The sequence below is a fragment of the Podarcis pityusensis genome (genome assembly GCF_964106645.2).
Source record: "Podarcis pityusensis genome assembly, chromosome: 1".
Classification (NCBI taxonomy): domain Eukaryota; kingdom Metazoa; phylum Chordata; class Lepidosauria; order Squamata; family Lacertidae; genus Podarcis; species Podarcis pityusensis.
Genome location: NC_138028.1, coordinates 48,676,981 through 48,703,744, shown reverse-complemented (window position 1 = coordinate 48,703,744; position 26,764 = coordinate 48,676,981). Strand labels below are relative to the sequence as shown.

Genomic DNA, 26,764 nt, shown 5'->3' with positions numbered 1-26,764 from the left:
GGGAGGGGCCAGTCCACTGTCCCTCAGACCTTGTGGGGGGCTGGACTATATTTTGGAAGAAGAAGAAGAAAAAAAGAATGAATTCCTATGCCCCACAAATAACCCAGAGATGCATTTTAAATAAAAGGACACATTCTACTCGTGTAAAAACACCAGGCGGGACACAGGTGGTGCTGTGGGTTAAAACACAGAGCCTAGGGCTTGCTCATCAGAAGGTCAGTGGTTCGAATCCTCATGACGGGGTGAGCTCCCGTTGCTCGGTCCCTGCTCCTGCCAACCTAGCAGTTCATAAGCATGTCAAAGTACAAGTAGATAAATAGGTACCGCTCCGGAGGGAAGGTAAACGGCGTTTCCGTGCGCTGCTCTGGTTCGCCAGAAGCAGCTTAAGTCATGCTGGCCACATGACCTGGAAGCTGTACGCTGGCTCCCTCGGCCAATAAAGTGAGATGAGCACCGCAACCCCAGAGTCGGCCATGACTGGACCTAATGGTCAGGGATCCCTTTACCTTTACCTTTAAAAACACCAGGCAGGTACCACAAATAACCCAGAGATGCATTTTAAATAAAAGGACACATTCTACTCATGTACAAACACCAGGCAGCCCCACAAATAACCCAGAGAGGCATTTTAAATAAAAGGACACATTCTACTCATGTAAAAACACGCTGATTCCTGGACCGTCTGCGGGCCAGATTTAGAAGGCAATTGGGCCGAATCCGGCCCCCAGGCCTTAGTTTGCCTACTCATGGGCTAGGTGATATCCAGAGAAGAACTGGCAGCAGAAGAAATTCCAGCGGCAGCACAGCTCTGCAAACATCGCAGGAGCACTATTGCAAGTTTTGTATAAAGGGGACATAATAACATAACAAGATCCCTGCTGGATTAGGCCAAAGGTCCCTCAAAGTCTAACATCCTGTTCTCACAGTGGCTGACCAGATGCCTACAGGAAGCCCATAGGAAGGACCCAAGTGTAGCAGTGCTCTCTCCCCACTTGGGATTATCAACAACCAGTATTCAGTGGCATACTGCCTTCGACACTGGAGGTAGAAAATAGCCATCATGAGCATAAGTGATGTCAGCAGAATTTATCCTTTGTCAAATATGGCTGATAGTTACGAAATTTAGTGTGATGTGAGAATGTATCTGTATCCTCACATCTTCCGATTTTGATGACAAATTAAGAGAATGGATATGTGGCCCTGTTGACATTTCTGATATTTTTGCATCTTCTGTTTTTATTTGTGTTTATATTTTATGTATGATGGAATAAAAGACATTCAATTGTTTTTTTAAAAGTATGTGTAATGAATCTGAACAGAGCAAAGTGCTGTAATTTAGACGTTTCTGCATTATTGACAGAAGTGCAATAATACTTGGGAGACTTTACAGGAAAGTGGGCTGTGTCAAAACCTTTCTACAGCTTTCTTCAAACATTAAAGGTTAAGTTTACGTTGAGTATTAGGTTTCAGGTCTTCTAGTATATGAACTTAATCTGCCTGATCTTTTCTGCAGGGCAAAACCATATGAAAACCAAGAACTTCAATTTAGGTTTGTCATGACAGGGAAAGTTGTCTCAATTAAAACATTTTCTCTCCCTGCCAATCTCTGTTAGTGCCCTTTAGACTTCAGAAATAAGAAACAAAGGTCAAAAGCAATGCTCACTTGGAATGTTTGAGATCCTTCACCCCGTATGATCTGGCAAGAAGAATTCAGTTCCACCTGCCCCTGGGGCTTGCAGATGACATCACTCTGGAGAGAGGAAGGAAATGCAAGAGACAATGAACAATACGATATAAGGGATGGAGAAAAGGTGAGGCACAACCTCCAGGTAACATTCTACATACGTGGCTGGTTTACTATATTCACAGCAGAGAAAGCACCAATGACATGATAATGTTGCTAATAAATATTTTAAAAATTAGGGCTGAAAACATGCATTGATCAATAAATTAATCAACAGCCCCAATTTTAGTAGGTGGGACTGTGAGTGATGGTGGTTTTTGTGTGCGTTCTTTGGAGGGAATAATATCTCGATTCTGTTACTGATATTGGGGATAAAAAAACATATCAAAGATGGCCAAAGGATGAGTAGTTTATTAAAATTACTGAATATGAGGATTTGCTACTAACTCACCGGGGACTTATAATACATGATCTGTCCGTTTCTCAACACAAACCACCGCCTCTTCCATGCCTTCACTTGGTTGCCCATTTTCAGCAAATAGCCAGATTTCTCCAGTGGCTCCTAGATGAAAGAAAACAGATATATTATCCTGTGCAATGGACAAGGTGCAAACCAGGGCTGGGGAACCTCAGACCCTCCAGCCCTCTTTAGCTGGGTTCCTTTGGGATTCCTCCAAGCCCAGAACCCCTCCCCAGTCACATCCCTCTCCCTAGGCCACACCCCTCGCCAGCTGGCAGGCACCGGATTTGTTCTATTTGAAAAGGCTGATGCTAAGACTGCCCAAAGTGCAGATGGTGTTGGTGATGGGAGGGATAGCTTACACTGCACACTCCACCATCAGTGGAATAGGATGATGTCCGCTGCAACTTGTGCTCTGGTTCAGAATAATCTTCATCAACGGAGTAGGCATCAGGGGGGATGGCGTAGTCACTCTCCGAGCTTAGTGAAGACATAGAGACACCTGCTAGAAATAAAAAGAACCCAAGAACATGCATGCTTGCCTGGTTCAATAAGACCAAGCTTGCATGCAGAAGCAAAACTATTGAAACAGGCTCACAAAACTACCAATCATCTAACAGCCTAATTAGCTAAAGGGACCCCTGACCATTAGGTCCAGTCGTGGCCGACTCTGGGGTTGCGGTGCTCATCTTGCTTTATTGGCCGAGGGAGCCGGTGTACAGCTTCTGGGTCATGTGGCCAGCATGACTAAGCCGCTTCTGGTGAACCAGAGCAGCACACGGAAATGCCGTTTACCTTCCCGCCGGAGCGGTACCTATTTATCTACTTGTACTTTGACGTGCTTTCGAACTGCTAGGTTGGCAGGAGCAGGGACTGAGCAACGGGAGCTCACCCCGTTGCGGGGGATTTGAACCGCCGACCTTCTGATCGGGAAGTCCTAGGCTCTGTGGTTTAACCCACAGTGCCACCCCGCGTCCCAAATAGCCTATTTACCAGTCATCTAATAACCCAAAATTAACATTACTAGCAAAACGCCTTGATTGCAAAGGCAAAACTGACACACCTTTTCCCTAGTGTATGACCTGTTTTGAGATGTTCATTTTTTTAGAGCTGAAGCAGCAAGACTTCAGCTGGACTAACAGAAGGATTGCAGTAAAGTTTATGAACTTTTCCCTATATGCTTGGGAGCTGACTTATAATTTATAGCAGATAAAAGATAATCTCTAGACTGGTTTTTAAAAACACACTTACTTGGCAGTAAGCTCCACTGAAGTGGAAGTGCCTAGAATTGTGCTGATAGTTCTACTACAGTTGAAGCCCCAAATTCCCTGATGATTCTGGTCTGCTACCTGCAGATGCTTTTAAATCATTTTAAAGCTCCTTCTCCCAGCAATCCAGAAAGCAATACTGTACTTCCTTCCTCTTACCTCGCTTCACTGCACGAGGACTGCCTGGTATGCTTGCTTTTCTGCATTCAGATCCTGCATTGGAGGTTCTGAAGCTCACATGAGAGCTGCAGTCATCGTCAGAGCCGGAGGACTCGTCTAAGAAAGGAACGTTGCTGATTTGGGTAGCTTTCTGGAAAACAAGCGTCCAAAGTCAGGATGAAAGGGAACGTAGGCATCACAGTTCACAAGAACCTTTCGTAAACTGCCTTGAGGTTCTTTGTTTTGTTTTTACAGTCAAGCAGCATATACATTTTACGAGAAGGGAAAAAAAGAGCTAGCACAAGAAAACCAGTTACATTGTTCTGTCTCTACACTCTGCCCCTAGACCAAAAGAAGCAAGCCCCTATAGTTGTTTATTTCATTCTCCATGCCCTAGAGCAGGCATAGGCAAACTTGGCCCTCCAGATGTTTTGAGACTACAGTTCCCATCATCCCTGACCACTGGTCCTGTTAGCTAGGGATGATGGGAGTTGTAGTCCCATAACATCTGGAGGGCCGAGTTTGCTTATGCCTGCCCTAGAGAAACACATCACCACTACCAATGGCAATTAGGGTTAGAAAAAAAAGGCAGAAGCTTAGGAAGGAGAGATACACATGATTTCTGCTTGAATCCAAGGCTTTGGCTATGGGAGAAGGAAGATCTTATTGTGGTGTTAATGCCAGGAGCCCCTCCATTGTAGGCTCAGGTTGTATATATGTGTAAATAAACCGTGTTTCTTTAAGACACTACAGTCTCTGCTGTCCCTCAATCTCAGGAAACTGTAAGCACTTGGAACCCCTGGAATCCTACACCGCTTGGAGATTAGGTTGGCGTGCAACAACATAATCTTATTTTAGTTAGTATTTAACAGGTTGTGGCAGAAAAAGTTATCTCATGGGGAAAAAAAGTAAGCCCACTCCGCCTTTTCCCATGACGTCTTTATGCTATTTTGGGCCTACTTCTGGGTTGTGCATCATTCGGACGCGTCTAACGTGGTCATTTCCTGTAATTTCAAATGCAAATATGAGCCTATCTTGAGGTCTTTCTGACTTCTGGGAAGAGGATGAGACCAGGCAGCGTGTGTGTGGTGTGTGTGCAGACATACAGCACAGACAAGATTCACTTAACGGCTATCTAGACAATTTAAGGTGTAGCCATGTGAGTATGAGACATCTTCATGCATACAAGGAGACTGACCTGGACTGAATGGTAGACTTGCAGACAACCTATTGATTGAGCCTTCATCCTGATTTGCTTGCACAAAGTTTACATGGGGGTTAGATTACATGCATGTATGTATGTATGATGGTCATCTGCCTGATTTGAATGTTCGCTTGATTCCCCCCCCCCCCTCAGTAAACTGAATAGCTTTATTACAAATGTAATTACTTTTGCTTATGGTTTTCTGCCAGTAATAAGAAATTAGATTTCCAAGGACCTATTTCCATCACATGTCTGCTTTGCATATGCTCTGTTCTGTCTAGTTTCTTGGCAGGTTTAAGAAAAACACAAACCAAAATTGTGTGTAAATTGTTCACACAACACTGGAACACACATTTTGTATACTTGTTATTTGCATTTTGTACACATTATTTCCCCTAAATATACATTTTGTATGCTTTTCAAAGCATTTCCCCATAAAATATGCACTTATATGTATGCTTACTATAAAATATACCTTACTGTGTCCATTTTATTTGTACTGAAACTGCATCACAAAATTCAGAGAAATGCATAATTCAGTTGATACCTGTATTCAGATTTGCATATGGGTCAGGACTGGAGAAATAGATCAGTTCTCTTTAAAATGTTGACTGAACAAATTTCTCCTCCGTCCCTGCTATGAGCTCTCCTACCAATTTATTGCTTTCCACATCTGTTCCCTCAGAGTTGTCCACCTTCCCATATTGGTCCTGACAAAAGTGTCATCGTTCTTACCCCTTTTAGCATGGTGTACACAGGCACAGTGACATTTCTGTAAATGAGGCAGGTGAATGTTCCAGCAGGTGAATAGCTTGAAGAATTTGAAGCTGAGATTTTTATACATAAAGGAAAGAAAGAAAAATGACAAGCTGCAGTTAGTATCCCCACAGCATGTTTAAATGGATGGGTTTTAATTAGCTAGATGGGGCTATGTGGATAATCAACATTTATGTGGTAACAGGGGCTCTGACCAAGATTAACAAATGACCATTATATATGAAACCACACTGAAAGACTATGTGTTGGTAAAGACTATCCATCTTTCATCTCCCATATCTCCATCCAGTGGCGTAGCGTGGGGGGTGCAGGGGGGGGCGGCCGCACCGGGCGCAACATCTGGGGGGGGGGCGTGCTCGCACTCGCAGCTCTCTGCCCCTACCTGGCTCACTCACTCTCTCTCACTGCAGTGCTGGCTGTGCGAATCCGATCCGAGCCGCTGGGTCGCCGCCCACTGTGGAGGGGGTGGGTGCCAGGCGTGCGGTGCGGAGAGAGAGCGAGGGACTATCTGGGGGAGGGACAGTGCAGTGGCTGCCCAGCGCAGCGCTGAGCGCGGGAGAGAACCACACCAGCCCAGCCCAGGCAGCAGCAAGAAGAAGCTGGCAGCGGCGGCAGGTTAGGGGTTAGGGGGCGCAAATTACTTGCCTTGCCCCGGGTTAGGGGGCGCAAATTACTTGCCTTGCCCCGGGTGCTGACAACCCATGCTACGCCGCTGTCTCCATCACAAAGAAAGCATAATTGATGGAGGTGCCCTTTAGTGGAGCACTAAATTTGCTTGTTGTGTCTGTGACTAAATGCCCTTTATCACCAAACATACAGTATACCAGCAAATGTGGTATAAATTCAGTCCGTAGTACATTTATCACAGAAGAGTTTACATGACCAAATGTTCCGAAAATATACCACTGGATAACACTAGTGGTATCTGGTCATGTATAGAGTCTTTGGGACAATTTTGGCTAGTACTTACTCCGGCTAGAAGAGTCACTCCCAACAGCCACTTCTGAAAGCCTCATGCCAGACTTGGCTACTGCATAGATCCGACTCTCCTAAAACAAGGGGGAAAGATCAAGGGGAAAAGACAAAGCAAAAATGTAACTTGTGGTGAACTTAAGGCAACTTGGGCTGCTTTGTCCCTTCTTCGGGTCCTGTCATCTTTACGAGAGAGTTACTAGCAACTGAACTACAAGCATATCTTTCAGGTGGCACAAGTGCGTAAGCTGTCTTTTGGATAGAAAGGGAGACACAAAAGGTCCACCTACGGTTTAATTGTAAATAGACTCTTCTTGGAAACATACACTGGGAGGGAAGAGGATGGGGTGAATGGGGGAAGAGGAGCTGCAAGAGAAAGGGAGGTGTTAATAACATTCTTTTTACCAGCTGCTTCTCCCCTACAAATAATGCACCTCCAATTCTGTTTGAAAGAGGGAAGCAGCAGTCATAGTTGCATTAGCTTGATAATGTGCAATTTCAATCTCTGATATATACCCTGAAGCAACTGTGAAACAAACAAGAAATTAGAACAGAAAGGAGAAAATAAGTTCATATCAAAATTATATATGTTCATTCTCTTCTCTGTATCATTCCAATTTTAGTATATGTGCTGCCAAAGCGAGCACTCTATATGTTCATTCTCAATACCTACACACATCTTTAAAAAAAGGAAAGAGGAACAGAGATGAAAATTCTTGCAGAGATATGGGGGAAAAAATTTACAAAAGCATCTCGGCTTCCTGTTGCTACAACTTGGGTTGGAGTATTGTTTAGGAGTTTTTGTATATTTATTTTAGATCTTATTATTATTTGTTCCAGTTCCTCCGATGGCAAATAGAATTTGTCCCTAATATATAACATGTGGATATATAACATTAGATTGAAATAACAACACCTTTGCAATATGCAGTTATTTCCAAGCTGCAATGATTTGTTGTTGGTGGGGTTTTTTTATATAAAAAATGCAGTGAATTAAAGTCTTGGGCATGTACTGAATTCTGAATATCTTACCCAAGATGGAAATCTGTGCAGCGGAGGAGTGGGTGGCTTGCCTCCTGGGTCCATCACTCTGGTTTCAGAAGTCCATGTCTCCTTATTACAGCAAGATTGCTGGTCAATCTCTTCATCCATCCCTGCCTCCTCCCCCAAACAGTCTTCCATCTCCATGTTCTCAGCTACTTCCTCATCTATATCTGTCTCTTCCACTTGTCCCCGGCAATATGAAACAGCACTTATAGGCTTAAAAGTGCCGATATCATTGTTCGCCACATGATGGAAGGAATCTGCTCCTGACTGTGGTTGGCTATAGTGCCGCTTGGCGAGCAGGATGCTGTCCCTTGGATTGCTAGGAGTCCGAACTTTGGGGAGGGTCATGCTGTTACCTAGTCCAGCTTCCCTTCCTGGGAAATTGTGGGAGGTTGAAGTAATGGATTTTGGCAACTTCAGGGCTGGAGTTGATGTTGAAAGAGAACCGTTAAGAACATTTTTCACTTCCCCAGATGAGGATGAGTGCAACCTATGAGTTCTGAAGTCAGTACTCAGTCCATCTGCTGGCTTGCACAAGTCAGATAATGTCTTGTCTGAATCACCAATGGAGTTCTGCAGTTCCTCCAGGGGAGACTGAAAAGTTAAAGCTCCATGAAACTTCACAGTCTCAGCTTGGTGGTTTGATGATGGGCAGATTTGGGTGTGTGCCATGGGGACCAGGTCATTTACCGAAGAGTTCTGGTAGTCTGGGAAGTCAGAGATAAGCCTCAGTGAGCTCCGGGAAGGCACCGATTTGTTAACCTCACCTGTTACACAGGCATCGTTCATAAATACCACACTTGCTATATAAGGAACCCCTTTCATGGATACACTCTGATATGCCTGTTTGATGTCCATTGCAAGAATCCTGGAATCCCGGTCTGAGTTCTCAAGGAGGCAGGACAATCGGTCTCGAAACAGCTGGATGTTGCAGTTGGAAACAGATTCTTCAGAAGGCACAGTCATCAAATCTGCAATTGGGAAAAGACGTCAGAACATAAGAAGGCCCATCTAGTCCAGCATTCTGTTCTCACAACCAACCAGGACCTGAGTGCAACACCACTCTCTCCACTTGCGATTCCCAACAACTGATGTTTCATTGACCTGCTGCCTCTGATGCTCAAGGTAAAACACAGCCATTGTAACTAGTAGCCATGAATTGCCTTATCTTCTATGCATTTGGCTGATTCTCTTTTAAAGTCAGCCAAGATAGTGGCCGTCACTACATCTTCTGGGAGAAAATGTTGTACTTTAATCATGTTCTATGTGAAGAAGTACTTTCTTTTGTCCGTCTTGGAATCTTCCAACATTCAACTTTCAACGACTCCAAGTTCAAGCATTATGACATAAGGAAAACAACTTTTCCCTCTCCACTTTCTTCATAATTTTATGCACCTCTTACCATGTCCTCCTTACCCGCCTTTTCTCCAAGCTAAAAAAACCCAAGTGCTGTAACCTGTTTTTAACTTTTATGTTTTTATTGTATAGTTTTGATTTGTTTTTACTGTTGTAAACTGCTTTGATATTTTTTGTGATATAGTGGTATATAGATATTTTTATAAATAAACTTTGTACAATTTTTTTTATCATGGCAATAATTGTGCCCTGTATATATCTAAACAATTAGGGTTTGTTTATTTTCCTCCTCCATCTCCATCCCTTTGGTCTTTGGTGTCATGCCTTTTAGATTGCTAGTCTGGGCAGTGACTCCCTTTTGCAAAATTTGATCTGTAAGCCACTATTTCAGCTGAAGAGTTTAGTTTCATTAATTAAATACTCCCAGGATACTGAATCAAAATACTGTAAACTCTTTTTAAAAAAATAATTTTATTAATATTATATTATTACACTTTGTAGCCAAGATCGTTATATAATCATATGTAGAAAACTTGTTCCATTAGACCACTCTTCTAAAAACAGGAATTTATAATCTTTAAGCCCAAATCATTTGAAACCCCTCCAACCCATCCATGCTGATGGTTCTGGTGATCTGTAATTAAAGGACAAATATGGCCAGGTAATACAGTTCAGATTATAACACCCCCAATAGCTCTTACAGGTCTATTCTGAGCAACAAACTAGTGAAACGGCATTCTTCATTTGTACACTAAAGGAGAAAGATTCCTTTGTAACCACCAAAATCAATAATCAGTATAATGCTGTCAAAAGTGATCTGTATTAAACATGGTAAATGTACCTGCAGTTTTCCAGGTAAACAAAACAGTAGATAAATCTGTTAATCAGTAGAGATGTCTGCAAGAGATTGATTTTATTTCCAGAGAGGTGGTTAAATTTACAAAATAAAAAAAAGAGGAGCTAGAGAGACTCATGAGGCTGGACCTCTTCTTTGGAAGTTCTGCCTGTTAATCCCAAACACACTTGGGTGCAGAGTAGAGAGACTGTGGCTATTTAAAAGTGAAGAAAATCCACTCTGCATATGTTCAAAGGCAATGTTTTACGCATTATGACTTGTCACATTGCCATGCTGAGCATGGAAAACAAGGGATTAAACCCTGGTTCAAATTAGCCCCTATGTTGGAGAATCTGAATTGAATCAGACACAATGAGACAGTACAATTATGTACAGGAGTCAATGTATCACTCAGAGCTGTCTGATTGGTGGCATTTTGGGAACACTTAATACCAGGTTATTATAGCAATCATTTTATTCCGCTAGCAATCAAAACGGATGGGAAGTTGTTTGCAAAGCTTTCAGCTGGAAAGGTGCTTGTGCTTGCAGAGAGAACTGAGGCCAGTCAGGTAATATTGGCACAGGATTGGCACCTCCATACAATTCTCCTGTGCTCCAGGTTGCTTGCCTATGCATCATGGCTATGCCTAATTTGCTGTTAGAGAGCGAGTGAGAGCAATTTGGAAAAGACAATTCTCTTTCATTTGAAATGTTAATTATATTGTAGTGAGGAATGAAGTTTTCAGGACCCAGTACAAAGAACCCATATATTTAGTTGCACAGAGGGTGAACAAACACTATAAATGCAAACTAGGCTTCCCCCAGTAACTTTCAATGTATCTATGTGCAGTAGAAAGGCATGGGAGCCCAATATTCATCATAATTGTACACTATGTGAACAGGCCCTTAGAAAATGTAATGCATGATTGAGCTGGGTGACATATTATACATGTCACAGGTTTAAAAAGGCACAACAATATTACCCATACTTTAGGTTAGGGATGGGGAAGCTGTGGCCCATCAGATCTTGCTGGACTACAGTTCCCACAATCCCCGACAATAGGCCTTGCTGGCTAAGGCTGATGGGAGTTTGGAGTTTAACAACAACTGGAGGGCTGCCACAGGATCCGCACCTGGGTTTTATTTACTAGCTGCAGGAAATAACGGTGTAGCACAGATACACTGGTTGGTCCTCGGAAATTGCGTAAGCCACATAAAGGGTGGGGCTATTCTTAGTTGTACAAGAACGAACTTGGGACGGAGAGCTTAATGAGATTTTGCAGTTCTTGTACTTAGCATGTACAAGAACAACATCGGTGTCAAAGCAACATCCATGGAACATCTACAATCCACATTTAGGTGGACCCATGAACTTTGCCTGTGAGCATCCAAACATGTCAGGAAATGACCGAGTGCGTAGTAAAAAAAGAAAAAAGAAAATCTGCTTATGATTTTCAGAAAGTAGCTTCACCCCTAGGATAATATCTAAAGCTTAATGTTGCCCCACTAAAGGTAATGGATTTTCTGCCACTGACATTAGTTATAGCCTTTACAGCTGAATTAATAGACCCAGCCATTAGTATGGAGACAGAAACAGAGATCTCACTGACAGCCTGCCTCAAAGTATATATTTTTTTAAAAAAACTGATATATATATGATGGAAAATGGAAATATTATATTCTGCTCATTCTGCCTCTGTGTACTAGAAGGAAACCACAAATGGCTAAAGTGAAACTTGCACAGAGATCTGAGGGTTCTTCTTTCCACTTTCCCTGCTGGTTCCTAGACATTTATTTTAAAAATTACATATTTACCTTGCAGCGCTGCTTGAAGGACTTTGATCTGCTCAGTCAGCTTCAGGTTATAACCCTTGAGGTAATGGTTTTCCATCTCAAGCTGTGAAACAGTAGAAGAAAACACTTTATGTTAAAAAAATATCATTTGAAGTATATTTCTTTTACAAACAGTTCTGTCCAGACTTTTGGCTTTAATAAAATTTCAAGAAAATTAAGATAATTAATTGAAAGTTCCTACCTTCTTCGAAAGGAAGGCCTATCTCTAGGAAGAGTTCTCTTTGTCTTGTATATTTACGGCCAAACAGTACAACGATCTGCTTAACCAATAAGCTTGGACTTCACTAACTAAATTACTAAACAAGTACAGTGGTACCTCGGGTTAAGTACTTAATTCGTTCCGGAGGTCCGTTCTTAACCTGAAACTGTTCTTAACCTGAAGCACCACTTTAGCTAATGGGGCCTCCTGCTGCTGCTGCGCCGCCGAAGCACGATTTCTGTTCTCATCCTGAAGCAAAGTTCTTAACCTGAAGCACTATTTCTGGCTTAGCGGAGTCTGTAACCTGAAGCGTATGTAACCCGAGGTACCACTGTACATAGGTTGTACTGTAAGCGTCTTTACTGGCCCAGTTCTACAGTTCATCGGCACACAAAAGAAGGCACACAGCTGTACACATCTCCAACAGTGCAATGCAGAAGTTTATATGTCACTGCAGAGCAGGATATCCCCACTGAGGTGTCACTGCAAGCCCCCCTTTCATGCCAATGCAGTTGTACAATTCTATGGACTAGGGGTGTGGAAAAAACAAACTGGCCATCACCTCTCTTAGTTTAGCTGTCACCCAGTCTTTAATTTTGGCAGCCTTTTCTTGGACAATTTTAGCATCATCCGCTCTCAGTTGCTTCTGTGAAGAAGAGAAATAGACAAATGTTATAAGACAGCAGCAGATCCATTTGACTTGAAGAAATTGCAGGTATAGCCATGGGCAACAGCTCACAATTCTTGCATAGCAGTAAGGAATATTCTGGAGACTTTGTGGAAACTTGCCCTACAAATCAAACTAGACCATTGAACTCAGGTGCCAGAAGGAATGCCTTTCCCCATAGTAATTTGCCTATGTGCTGAGGTCATATTTAGAGCCTCTCTACCAGGTGTTCCAGGCATCTAAAGTAAAGCTGGTGGCAAACAGAGAGAGCCTTCTCAGTGCATCTTTTCCCTCTTAATATATTCTATTATTGACTTAAATCACATAGCTGTTTCCTATGGTTATTTATTGCCAGTTGTGACAACTTAACTCTTCTGCCCCATACTTCTTTTTAAACTAATTTCTCTTTCTTCTCTTCTCTTCTCTTTCTGCAACCTGTTTGTAGTTATTAGATTTATTTATAATGAAAAAAAGAACGCCTTCTCAGTGCTGGCATTGTGTTTGTGGAATTCCCTCTGCCATTGAGAAGCGTGCCTGGCACCAACTGCATTATCCTTTATGTGCCAGGCATAATCCCCCCCTTCCAGTCTTAAAGAATTAATTAATTAATAATATTGTTCTTTTTCTAATGTATCAATTACTATTATGGGGGATATCCAGTTTTGTGCAAGCAGACACAATGAGACTTTTCCTTCCTCCCCCTCCCTGCCACAGTTCTCTCGAATCAGCTTCAGAGAGACCCGCAACACACCAGAACAGATTTGGGAGCCATATGAGGGAAATGCAAGGGGAGAAAGAGGAAGTCCCATTGCATGAGTTCACCCATTTTATTTGGGATGTCACCTGTTTTATTTATGTATGTTATATTGTTTCTGCAAATTGCTCTGGAAACTCTACTCAAGGGCAGCAATAACTGTTTCAAATAAATAAATATTGGCCTGAGAAGGGGGAGACAGACATAAATGCACTTTAGAAGCAGGAAGAGAAGCCATAATATCAGATGGTACCTTTCCCACTGGCTGCGGAGGCAAGATGTGTGTCCCAGCTGAAAATAGCTTAATTACCTGCTTTTCCAGCTGTGTCTCGAGTTTCTCGATCAGTTCATCCTTTTCTTGCACTCTGCTCACCAGCTCCTGGTATTTCTTGTGTACACTTGAACCGCTTGTTTTCATGTGGGCAAGTTTCAGCTTCTCTTCCATAACTTCCACCTGAAAGATTCCCTCACACTTTCATTGTAATGACAATGGGTGGGGAAAGGGAAGGAAACACATTGGACTCTTTGTGGGAATAGACTGCTTATTCACTAATGGACCCTTATTTGGGGCAGGGCAGATTCTTCTTAAAGTACTCTCACACATTTGTCCCTTCGTATAATCCCATCCACTAAAGTGCTGGTATCTGATGTTGAAAATATCACATTAGCAGCACTGCTCAGTCTAGTCTGAGGTAAGTCCCACTTCCAGGTAAGTGGATATACAACCTAAATATTCAAAAGCTCAAGGAAAATTTATTTTTCAGAAGATAATTAAAATAAATGCCTGGAAGGCCTGTTATCTTCAGACAGCAAGATGGTCCCAAGTATACAAGAAGAAATAAGACATCAAACATGTCTTACAGGTACATATAAGTGGGGCACTGAATCGCCACTTGGCAGGCATTCTGCACCTGCCCCTTCTTTTTCTATGAACATGTCTCTCCCTCTCTCCATCCCAGCAGCTATGTTATCCGTCCCCTTCCAGGGTTTTGGACAGAAGCTTTATAGGGATGTCATAAATAATTTGGTTGTGCCTGAGAGTACCTTCTCAAATGTAGTCTCCGCTTTTCTCTTTTAAAATGTTGACGGCGCCGGCGCCCTAGCCTACTGACCTCCTCCTCAAAGGCCTCAAATTGAGATTGGCAATGCCGTGCGGGATATTTCCCAGTCTATGTGCCAATTTCTTCATGAAAGCTGGTTATGCTCCAGTGGACATTCCTGGCCCCCGAGTTGCAGAAAGCTGTGTTTTGTCCTCCTGTCTGTCTACATTAGACAGAGAGAGGCAAACAGTTTCTCCCCTACGCTGAACCTGAAAGGCAAGCGTGTGGCACCCCAAGCCAGAAAGCTTAGCCTGTCAAGCTGCCGGTGTTTGGATCAGAGCTTGGGAATAATTACTGTCTAAGGAAAGAGCCCCTCCCAGCTGTCTGATGCCTGAGTGGTGACTCTACACTGAAACCTCCAAGCTGGGACAGTAACCATTTTGCATTCCTTATCTGAAGATAAGAGCACATTGAAGACACCATCCAAAACCCTGAACTCAAGGGCTAGAAAAAACACCCAACTTTAGGACTCAGCACACAAGTCCTTTCATTTCCTAGACGTCTTTTGCTTCCCTGCACAATATACCTGTTTGTGGGGTGGCAGCTCCACATGATGTATTAAACCACTTCCTAAGCCTGTCAGATTTAATTAAGGCATTTCGAAAGGCCTTTCCATTTCCCTTAGATAACGAGCTGGGTGGTGCCATTGGTAACAGGCAGCAGCAAACTCCAAGCCTCCAGGCCTGATTCACTCCGCCAAGTTTGGCCAGGATATGGCGGTCCAACCTGGACTGTAATTTTCCATTCACCTTTCCCCCTCCCCCTTTAAAAAGGGATGTTGAAGAATAGTATCCTTGGTAGCTTAACTGGATTCTGTGTGAGTCCCAAAAATTGCTCAGCAACTAAAAATGGTGGGAATAACCGGCCACAGAATACCTGTGATCACACCCACACGATGCTTTTAAAGCACATTTATACCACTTTAATAGTCATGACCTCTCCCAAGGAATTCTGGGGACTGTACTCCCCACAGGGCTAAAATTCCCAGCACTCTTAACAAACTACAGTTCCCATGGGGGTTTTTTGTGTGGGGGAGAGACATGGGTTCCAAATGTATGGTATGGATATGAGTTGGAGAAGAACTCAAAGGCTATACTTTTTGGGCTTTGCCCACAGAACACAGTTCTCTCGCTGCTACAGCAAGGTTTAGAAACATGATTAAAAGCTTATAAACACTGTAAGGTGTAAATGTATCACCTGAAACTTAAAACCTTTGTATAATTAGAAATCTTGGGGGGCCCATCCAGCTGTAAAGGTTTTCACATGTTATGGGACTAGTGATATCAGAGAAGCTCTTACCTGTTTCTCTGCATTTTGGGCTCTCTGTTCTGCCTCAACCACTCTTTGCTCCAGTTCTTGCATCTTCAGAAGAAAATAAGACATGAAAAAATGTTTACTACCACTACTACTACGGTAAAAGGTAAAGGTAAGGTAAAGGACCCCTGGACAGTTAAGTCCAGTCAAAAGCAACTATGGGGTGCAGAGCTCATCTCACCTTCAGGCCAAGGGAGCCAGCGTTTGTCCACAGACAACTTTCCAGGACTAAACCGCTACTGGCTCATGGAAGACTGTGATGAGCCGGCGTACAGCTTCTGGGTCACGTGGCCAGCATGACTAAGCTGCTTCTGGCGAACCAGAGCAGCACACAGAAATGCCGTTCACCTTCCCACCAGAGCAGTACCTATTTATCTACTTGCAGTTCGTGCTTTCGAACTGCTAGGTTGACAAGAGCAGGGACCGAGCAATGGGAGCTCACCCCATCACGGGGATTTGAACCGCCAACCTTCTGATCGGCAAGCCCTAGGCTCTGTGGTTTAACCCACAGCGCCACCTGTGTCCCTTTTAACAGCACTATCACCCGTCATTTTCTCATTAGTGAATTTTGACATTCATTATATGGTTGGAAAGGATACCTTCTGGTACATTTTATATGCTATTCACTACTCCTATAAGCAGCTTACTTAGAAGCCACCAGCTCACCATTAGCATTCAACTCACCATATCTCTTTGATAGACTTATGATAGATTCTGCATCACTATATAATCACTATGATGCGCAGGATCATAGTGCTATTCAAAGAGTGCTATTTACTTTATCACATATTCCCATGTCATGTTATTTACAGGTACGAGATTGACATAAATATTATGCAAATTCAACGGCATTTGGGGCCCAATTTACACAGGAGACTTCAACCTCCCATGTGCTCATCTCATGGGCTTGAGTGATTGATTGTCCTCCTATATTCTCTTGCTCCACATTCATTTTTGCAAAACATGCCCTTGAATAATGGTTCAACTGCACTGCCAGGAGCGGCCCCATTTTTTCCAGAAGCGTCCTTTATTATAGTGTTCCAGGTTGGCAGAGATACTCAGCGCCATGCTGCGGTAATACCATGCTGAAGCACTGACTCAGCATTAATTTTGACAGAGTAAATGAAAGGATTTTAGAAAGCTGGTTCCCCCCCCCCATTCAAATTTGATATCCAAGCTTCTGTTTGATCCTCGTTTTGCTGATGATCTACTACCATTGCAGTGCATGGATATTAAATCAGCTGGAATTACATTAAAAACATCCTGATCTCATGTAAGTAACTTCCCCTGCACTTCTTCTCAAGAGTCTGGCTTTCTCTGCGTCAATTCAGAGCTGTGTCTGCAGCTCCTTCCTCCTGCCCTGGCTTGGATTGGCTTCTCCTATGCCTTAATGAAGACCTCTAAATTACCTCCCCTCCCTTCACATTCTTCTTGGGAAAACAATTTCTGAACACAGACTTTCCCTGCTGGAGAGGAAAAGAGGGCTATGGGTCAGTGTCCCATAGGTTCTTTGTTCTCACAAGCTTATATACAAGAGCTCATTAATTTTAATAATTGTCATAACGTTTTCCTTGGAGGGTTGTTTGAGGAAAACCAATGCTTTTGGATGGGGAGCAGCAATCCCATTTGGGTAAAAGTGCAATAACTCCTCTTGTAGATACAGATAGGTAGCCGTGTTGGTCTGCCATAGTCAAAATAAAAAAATCCTTCCAGTAGCACCTTTAAGACCAACTAAGTTAGTTCTTGGTATGAGCTTTCGTGTGCAAGCACACTTCTTCAGATACACTGAAACAGAAGTTGCCAGATCCTTCTATATAGTGAGAAGGTGGGGAGGGGTATTACTCAGAAGGGTGGTGGGAATGGGAGATAGCTGAGATGAGCCTGCTGACGACTCTTAACGACTGTAATAGGTCTTACAGGAAAAGGCAAGGGGTCTTACAGGAAAAGGCACCCCTTGTAATAGGTCTTGCACCCCTTGTAATAGGTCTTACAGGAAAAGGCACCCCTTGCCTTTTCCTGTAAGACCTATTACAGTCGTTAAGAGTCGTCAGCAGGCTCATCTCAGCTATCTCCCATTCCCACCACCCTTCTGAGTAATACCCCTCCCCACCTTCTCACTATATAATACCACTGAGTAATACCCCTCCCCACCTTCTCACTATATAGAAGGATCTGGCAACTTCTGTTTCAGTGTATCTGAAGAAGTGTGCTTGCACACGAAAGCTCATACCAAGAACTAACTTAGTTGGTCCTCTTGTAGAGTTACTATTCCCAGAAGGGAAGAGGGATCAATGTGATTTCTCCATCGTCTCAAGAAAGAGAATGGAGTGCACTTCTGGGGATGAAGTCAACCCATTAGCAGCACCAAAGTGACCTCCCCAGGGCACAAGCTTGGGCAGTGCGTATGGAAGCCCTGCGCTGCTCAGATGACAAGACCACACACCCCCCTCGGCCACGCTGATATACTCCAAAGGAAAGCAGAGCAGTAAGTTGGCATCAGGAGTTGCTACAAGGATGCGTACAAGGCACCATCCATCTGTCTTATGGACTCTACTCCAGATTTGTGTAGGGTTTATTCCCTAGCTTTTTATTCTCCAAAATATATCCTGTAAGTTTTAGGGTCAGAGTTTCAGGGGGTTTAGGGTCAGAGTTTTCCTTTTCCTAGATGGGCAACCTTCTCAGGTTGACGAGCCCCATCTGCCCCTCACTTCCCTCTACAGCATGTGCAGAAAACCACCTTCTCGACCTTTGGACCCACTGTTGGTCTTGTCTGCTCAATCAGCTGGAGCCTGTCTTCGCACGCAGGGGAAGTCCCTAACTCACCAAGGGTCTGAGACTCATTGACTACCCTCACCTGGTTTAGCTGGTCGGTCACAGCCCTTTCCTGAGGTGTGGCTGCTGTCACATGCTGACAGCTTCTAGGAGCCACAGATGAGAGCTGAGTGCAGGGTGGGGACCAAATGTGGACAAACTACCCCAGAAGGAGCATACACCCCTACTTGGAATAATACCTGGAAATTAACATCCTTTTTGTCCCAAACCGAAACTTCAACTTCACTGCAGTACCATGGGTCACTGCACAGACATTACCATTTGCACATTATTGGTGATATTTCTGCTCTTGTGAACGATGGCAACTGTACCACTCTGACACTTGACCACTTTTTGGCATGGTTCACTGTCTCTCATGAGTAAGCTGAACGAGACTAGCATTTTAGAGACTGATCTCCCCAAGAAACCTGGGTTCTTTGAGAACAGAAGAACTCTACTTACCTCCCAACTGAATGAATACTGAAACTGTCTGCATTCATTAAAGATCTCATGGCAACCCCTGACAGCCTGCCAAACCTTCAGATAAGCTAATAAAAATCCATGTAGCCTGACTCAGTTTAAAAATAATTAGTATTCATCTTCCTTCTTACCACTTCATTGTCTTGCTGTGGGATGTTAAAACTGCTGCTCTGTTTAACATCAGACAAGAGTGTTAATTTCATGGTGCTTTTTGAGTATCATGTGTTATTCAAGGTTCCCCAGGGGCAAACTAACAATAAGCTGAGCATTCAGATTGCACTTTTTATGTATCATGTTTTGTAATACTGATGAGAAAACTGCACTGCACGGCTAATTAACTGTGAAACAAACATTGAAATGAGATGTTCAAAATTCGGTTCCTATGCTTCTGATCACTAGCCCACCAAGCTGTCCTCTCCCACGTGCTGTAGAAAGATAAAGCCCTATTATCGAACAGAATGATGTCTCAAAGGTGAGGACAGCGGCCAAAGATTCACGGCCCACAGTTCATTTGTTAACTGGGTCAATTATGCCGCCATGGCAACAGACTGCTATGTCACTCATCAACTGAATATTACCCCTCTTTCCCGTTGTGTGAACAACTGTGTAAGTAAATGCCAGTTACTAAAGACATGAGATTCTTGAACGCATTTCTAGATTAACTGGGTGAAGATGCATTGACAGTCAGTATGAACACCCTTCAAATGAGCCCATGAGAAAAGTACCCAGGAAATCCTGTATACACACATCTCCACTTCTAAGCTTAGTCAGGCATTCCTGCCAGAATCAAAGTATTTTTCTTTGGATTTTTACTCTCTTTTGTGTTAATTAGATTCAGCTCCATTTTCTCTCTCCATTTCTCTCTCTCTCTCTCAGTCCTTTTCTCTCTCTCCTGAGAGGCCCCACAGCTCATTTGTAACAGGGTCATCATGCTGCCATGGCAACAGCCTGCCATGTCACTCATCAAGAGAATATTACCCCTTTTCTCCTCAGTGTGTGCAACTGCATGGGGAAAAAAACCCCTGAGTACAAGTAAATGCCAGTTAGCAAAGGCATACAATGCATACAATTCTAAACTCCAGCATACTTTAATTTCCATGGAAAGCATCCAAAAAACATTTGAACAGTATCATTGCTAGCATTGCATTTGTTTTGAGTTTCTCAAGAGAGGCATGGCAGAACGCAGTGCAAAGAACTTTTATTACGACAGCATTCTAACAACCCTGCACATGTTTATTAAGGACTTGGGGGAAGGTTCACCCGTGTGTGTGTGTGTGTGTGTGTGTGTGCAGTCACTTGATAAGTTATCACTAGACAATTCAAAAGGTGAATGTTCAAAGCTGAATGTGTGAACTAAATCCTTCAAAAAACAACAACATTGAATTTGAAGAGCTAGGCAGGGATATGCATGGGCATCCTGTGGTTTGTTCATTCATACATACAAGTCACCACTTGATGCTGCAGTTATCAAATGAGTCACTATAAACTGCCCTAGGAATTTGTTGAGGGGCGGGAAATTAGCAAACAAATTTGTGAACTAGCCCTTAAGGCTGAAATTCTGGTACTTAAGTTGTGTATTAGAATTGTGTGATTCAGTTCTTAAATTGTTCGACTGACTAGCTAAATCACTCACTAAATTACAAAATTAGTCAGTTTTCATTTTCAGCACTAAGGCAACCATCCTGTTAGCCTGAAAATGATGAAGAAAACCTCCCCTCGCTCCTAGCACTTCTGACAAGGCTTTGTTGAATTACAGCCTTTAACTGCTTACTCTTTGGCCTTCAGAGGAAAAACCACATCACAAAACCATACAGCCAGTTACAGAGTAACCTGATCACTGAACCAAACTGCTCCCTAATCCCAACAAAGGGTAGCTTGACACACCCACACCCCTAGGGCTGGATTAACTCCAGAGTCTTCATTTCCCTTTCCACAGGGGTGTCCAGCCGTCAGACAAGTTTATTGTGCTGTCACCATTCTGTTGGAATTCCTTCCGAAAACATTGACTGGGTGAAGATTTAAATTTAGGATTTCTAATGAATGAAAGAGGGCTTGGGGTTTAAATAACAAACACACGGACAGGGTGGGAATCAGGTTCTGAAATCATGATTTCAAAGCCATCTGAGTTCTTGTCCACATCCTCAGGCTGCTCTGAAACTTATGCCAAATACATTTTTCTATAAGCTAACATTTAAAATTAATTTTATAATGTATGTTTTAATGGTAGTTTTTATTGTGATATTCTACTGCAGTTGGTGTTACTGTAATTAATTATAGTGTATATTTCAGAATGTTGTTAACTTAGATAATTTTTTTTTAAAAAAATCAGTCCATTAATAAGCAAATTAAAATATGGCAGGCAATTTCTCTATACCTTCTTATAGGGTACTGTATCAAATTTAAGTTGAAACTGTTTGATTTTTCATTATAAAGACTTGATTTTGAAACATATGTCCCTGGCCTCTTCATGGGGGGTTACAATCTCTCTTACTAGCTATCCTCATCCAAAGGTTTAAGAATAAGCAACCTTGTACTTTGATATTTTTTGTAGTTTTGTAGCTTTTTCATTATTATTATGGAATTTTCTTTTGTAATTTTGGTTGCCTATATTTATCTGTATTTGTTTAAAGCAAAATAAAAGTATTAAAAAAAGAGAAAGAATAAGCAACAAAGACTGGTTACAAAATGTAGCTTTTGCCTCACCTTCTCAGCCAAAAGCTCCCGGATCCTACTAGCTTGCAGGCGGAATTTGAAGAGCTGTGTCTCCAACGCAAGACATCGTTTCTGCCAGTCCATGCAGCTACCATTCTCAACAGCGAGCTCTGCCATTTTGAATGCCTTCTCCCTAGACCGACCTCAAGATGTCCTAAGTGAGCAAGACAAAGAAAAAAAAGACAGAAATGTCCATAATGCTATATGAATTGTCTTTATAGATATTTTTTTAAAGCACACCCAATACACATTTAAAACACATTCCTTTGACTTCCCCCAAAGAAGTCAAATGGAATGGAAGTTTCCCCCTCACAGTTACAATTCTCGGTACCCTTAACAAACTACACCTCTGGAGATTCTTTGGGGCAAGTAATGAGCTTAAAACATGCATTGGATGTGTCTTAAACATATTGGGGGGATGTTCCCTAACAGGAGAATTTCCCATGTATGCATGGGAAATCATGCCTCTTCCAATCTAGCTATGGTAACATTATACTGTGCATTGCAGGGGGCTCGGCTAAATGACCCATGGGGACCCTTTCAACTATAGAATTCTATGATTCTATGTCAGTTTAACAAAACCAACTCTGCATTCAAATTTTAAACACTTGGGAAGTTTAGCAGAATCCAGAATGAAGATTCCAACTGTAAACAAACTTTTAACAACTAAGACTTCCAGGACAAGAGCTTCAATCAAGCCTGATTAGAAGATTAGGCAAACGCAAACAGCCTAAGCCCTTAGACTATGGTATAAACTCACTGTTGTTCCAAACGGTGCAGTGAAAGAGTTAACAGAACCTTCTTATCAGCTCCTAAAGATCACATTATCAAAGTTACTCTGGTTTCCATATGGTCTCTCTCTCCCCCCAGTTTAGCTATCTTTTGGACCACCAAGCTGCACTAACTCTTAATGTTTCCCAGGGTCATTCTGGTAGCCTGTCAGTGCGTATTTAATCTCCTGGTATGTAGGTTCAGCTACAAGAGCAGGAACGATAGGCCTGTTGCTTAGCTAATGCTTAAAAATCACATAGCCAATATGCCCCTTTCATTAGAAGCCCATGAGCTAATTGAAGTGGGCAGCAGAAGACACAATGCACTAAGTGTCCTCATGGATGACAGAAGCCCTTCCATGACAAAGCTTTGGCTATGAATTATCCAAGTGAAACAGATAATAAGAGAACAAAGATAAAGCTTCATTCATTATATTTCATTGCCACAGTCTGAAAAATATTTAGCTAAGGCCCTTTGTCCATTTTAATCACCTTTGGAAGTCCCTTTTGCTTGTCCCCAAATTTAATGAATGGAAATGGAAAGATATGCTGAAAAGCTGGAGGGGTGAGCATAGAAATTAAAAACTTTGGAACTATTCTGGTGATTTAATTCAGCCTTGCAAATAAGCCCACAAAAGGCGACAGCCTCCAATATATATATTTTACCAGCCTGCCAAGGGCTGCCAGTGGAGAGAGGGAGAGCCTCCTGCAACATTTCTAAGCTGCGTGTGGAAAGGGGGACTTCACTCCTCCAGCAGCCCACTTGGTTTCTGTATTGGCCACAGAGAAGTGATGGAATGCTCCCTCTCTCCTTGGCCATCCTGCATATAATTTTTTGTCTGTCACCTATGACTACTAAAGTGCTGAAAAAGAAAGTTGAATTAATTAACGAGCAGAAAAGCTTGAGGGAACTTTTTTTGTGTTTTTCATTGGAAATCTGCCTTTGAGGGTTAATCCATTCCACCCTGTTGGATGTGGGAATGAGGGCTGCATGGATGCCATCAATGCACATAGTACTGTCAGCCATGCAAATGGAATATATATATATATATATATATATATATATATATACACTCAGCTCACATAAGAACACAGTTGAAATGTTTTGGCAGACGCCCACTCTATTTTTCTGCTGCCCTCCGTCTATCCAATATATCCATTCCTGATCACTTTCGCTACCAGGTGTGTCTGATTCATGATTGCATCAAGCTGTTGTGAGCTTCAGAGCACTGAACTGATGTGGGGGCACTGAATTAATTGCCCATAGCATCACATGAATCCAGAATGACAGAACATCCATATAAAATGAACATATAGAGACAGGAAATACTCCTTTAAAGATTTTACTGAGCACATGTCCCTATCACATTAAGCATGTGTACCAGAAAGTGATCTCAGTGGGACTTACTTTCAAGAGAACATATCTAGGATTGAGTTGCAGGCTTTTTATATTGCATCCTATGGACCACTTGCCACAGAATGGAGTAGCCTATTTTGAAGAATGGCTAGATGATACATTTCCAGTTTGGTTCTCTACACTCCCATCTTGTCAAACCTGATATGCCAAGGATAGGAGATGGTGAGGAAGAAACTTGCCTATATAATATGCATCATCATAGATTTGTGGAGTTGGAGGGGGCTTTGTAGGCTACCTAGTACAACCCTCTGTTCAATGAAGGACATCCAGAGCTAGAGAAACATCGCCAATGGATTGCTGTCCAGCAAACACTCCAGCAAGGGAGAGCCCCTCCCCACCTCCATTTAATTTTCAGGTCTGCCACTCCATTATCTTTCTATTGAAATGGAACACACATACTAAACACTGCAGAATGATGAAAATTGTACTGTCCAGGCATCCAAGACAAAAGTAAGTTAAAGCAACAATGGTATACTTCTTTCACTGCAATATGGACAGATCAGTATCGGATAGTATGGAGGGGCACCCCTGCTCACATGGCCTCTGGTCAGTCACATCACTGCTGTTCACTGAGTGGCAGAGGGTGAAGGGTAAGCTGGCAGAGAAGATGGCAGGGTGGAAACACACTGGAAGGAGGCACTCAGTTGGTTCTGCTCCTGCATCTGTACCGCACAAACCTTGCTGCAGCCTCCTCCCTTCCCATCTACTTCTCAAAAAGCCATAGCAACAGAACTACCCAGCAGTCAGGTGAGCAGTGGCACCCCACTCCCAGCAGTGAAGCTGCATGCTCCGTTACCGGGGGGCAGAGAATTGGCGGGGGCATGGCTGGTGATCCTGGGGGTGTGGCGCACATCCCAGGGGCGTGGCATGCTGCCTGTGAGGGCATGGTGAGCCGCCCACAGGGGTGTGGCATGCGTTCTGGGGGCGTGGGGTGCCGTCTGTGGGGGCATGGTGCCTGGTGCACATGGGGGTGCGGCGCGTGGGGGGGGCCGCCACAATGGCACTCTACCGGAATAGTGGTGCCAGGGGCGGTCCGCTGCCTCCACAACCCCGTTCCTCCGCGAGTGCCCACCCCACCACCAGCTACTGAGCAAGTTTCTGTTATATATATATCAATAGGGAAAAGCCTAACAGGCATAGCTGCAGTAAAATTCCATATCAAGGCCAAAAAGCTAAAGAGTTAGCCCCTAGTTACGTACCCAACTACCAAGGCCTTTTGTTAAGCAGAACATGGTGCCTTATTGTAGGAAGGCAACATTGGATCTATTACTTATAATGAAGTCATGGACAGCATTCTTTTCTCATGGGAGAACAGGCTTGAGGCGAAAGACACAGCATAAAGCCAGCTGAGTCCTTGCTTGTATCAAGAGATAAACTTGTACAGAAATCCTTGTAATGATTAGGGGGGGGGAACAAAACATTGAATTTGACCTCTTTCTTCTATCCGCTTGTTTTTTTAAAAAAAGTTACAAGAGCTCAGAACAAATTGTATTCATCATAATCAAAAGCCTACCACCCATTTTGCAATAATAAATCACTTTGCAGTACTAGATTAGTAGGTGTATTGTGCCATTTGCAGACAATCTTATGATATCCACTATGAATGCATCTATCCAGAGAGGAATGCAAAAAATGTAATCAAGGATTCAGCATTAAGGCTTGATCTTAGAGGTTATAATGGTAGTACATGCAGTTTTCTGGAGAAAACATGTCCATACTGTTTCACATATGCCTTTTTAAAAACACAGTTTATTTACCCAAAATGTTGGTTTTGCATCTAACATAACCATTATATAGCAGAACCTAACTATTTATCTTTTCTTTTTTCACTTCTCATTATGTCAAAGGTATACAAACTAATCAACATAGCATTTTAAAGATATATGTATCATGTGAAATACATATTAATGCAATTACATTTCTTTACAAACACATGCATTACATAGATTTCTTTACTTGGACGGCAGCCCTTAGTCGAATAATCACATGAGTTTTAGGGGGTAGCCAATTTCAATTCTAGGTTGCAACAACAGATACCGGTATATAGTGTCCAGATCAAGGGAAGTACATAGGACCACACTATTCTGTCTTGGTCTGACCTGACCTGGACTACTGTAACTTTTTGTCAATTAAAATGTTTCTAATTCATTAGATATTGCAGTCCTGGTGTTTCATATATACTTGCACCAAGGTGCAATACTAAAGACAGTTTCCTGCCACCTGTGCTCATTTGCCATCTCAAATTAAGACTGCAATGCTATAAACATTTACCTGGGATAACAGACATTTTAGGACTGCACTTCACTTTACCACTTCAGAAGTTTCATATCTATATTATCTGGTTTCATCTCAAACTGTATGCAGCTGGTGGAAAGCACTACCATACTGAGACTCACTTTTGCGTGGGTTATTCCATTACAAATAGCATTATATATTTGTAATTATGAAAGAAAGCGAAGGTGGGAAATTCACAAGGAGATCACTTTCAAGCTCCTGTTAAGACTGTTCTGCTCAATGAGAGTTTTGCCAGTTTTAAATCTTGCCTAGTCTCAGGGGGTGATATCCAACTAATCCATCATACTCAAAGCATACCAATTAAAATTAATGGACAGAAGCTACTTGTCCATTGATTTCAATGGCTTTAGTCTGAGTATGACTAAAGTTGGGTATAACCCAATGAGTTTAGTACAGGCTCTTTTGGGAGCTAGTTATTGTCAGCATCCATGGGAACCAAAGGTGGACAAACTACCCCAGAAGGAACACGATGTGTTCCCTACCAGAGGTACTATCCTGACACCCCATGAACCCCATGGGAGCTAGTATGGACATGGTATTTAATATGATAACTGCTGCTCTAAAGGTTTTGTTGGTGAAACAAACGGAGGACACTACACTTTAACAACTGTGCATGTGTGCCTAACCAG

General features: G+C 42.6%; 1 protein-coding gene across 4 annotated transcripts in view; it reads right to left on the bottom strand.

The window, feature by feature from the left end:
* PLEKHH1 (pleckstrin homology, MyTH4 and FERM domain containing H1) overlaps positions 1-26,764 on the bottom strand; it is a 48,952-nt gene that overhangs the window by 20,619 nt on the left and 1,569 nt on the right. The window contains exons 2-13 of one of the 4 annotated variants that reach the window (XM_081002086.1): positions 21,645-21,807; positions 15,636-15,698; positions 13,547-13,708; positions 12,378-12,461; positions 11,578-11,659; positions 7,557-8,542; positions 6,523-6,601; positions 5,511-5,602; positions 3,572-3,722; positions 2,507-2,649; positions 2,136-2,246; positions 1,664-1,750 (exon numbers count right to left, since the gene is read on the bottom strand). In XM_081002086.1, coding sequence (XP_080858212.1) covers positions 1,664-1,750; positions 2,136-2,246; positions 2,507-2,649; positions 3,572-3,722; positions 5,511-5,602; positions 6,523-6,601; positions 7,557-8,542; positions 11,578-11,659; positions 12,378-12,461; positions 13,547-13,708; positions 15,636-15,698; positions 21,645-21,770 — 2,166 coding nt within the window. In that variant the 5' untranslated portion in view covers positions 21,771-21,807. The remainder of the gene's footprint in view (positions 1-1,663; positions 1,751-2,135; positions 2,247-2,506; positions 2,650-3,571; positions 3,723-5,510; positions 5,603-6,522; positions 6,602-7,556; positions 8,543-11,577; positions 11,660-12,377; positions 12,462-13,546; positions 13,709-15,635; positions 15,699-21,644; positions 21,808-26,764) is intronic. The other 3 variants (XM_081002087.1, XM_081002088.1, XM_081002089.1) reach the window with 3 other exon arrangements.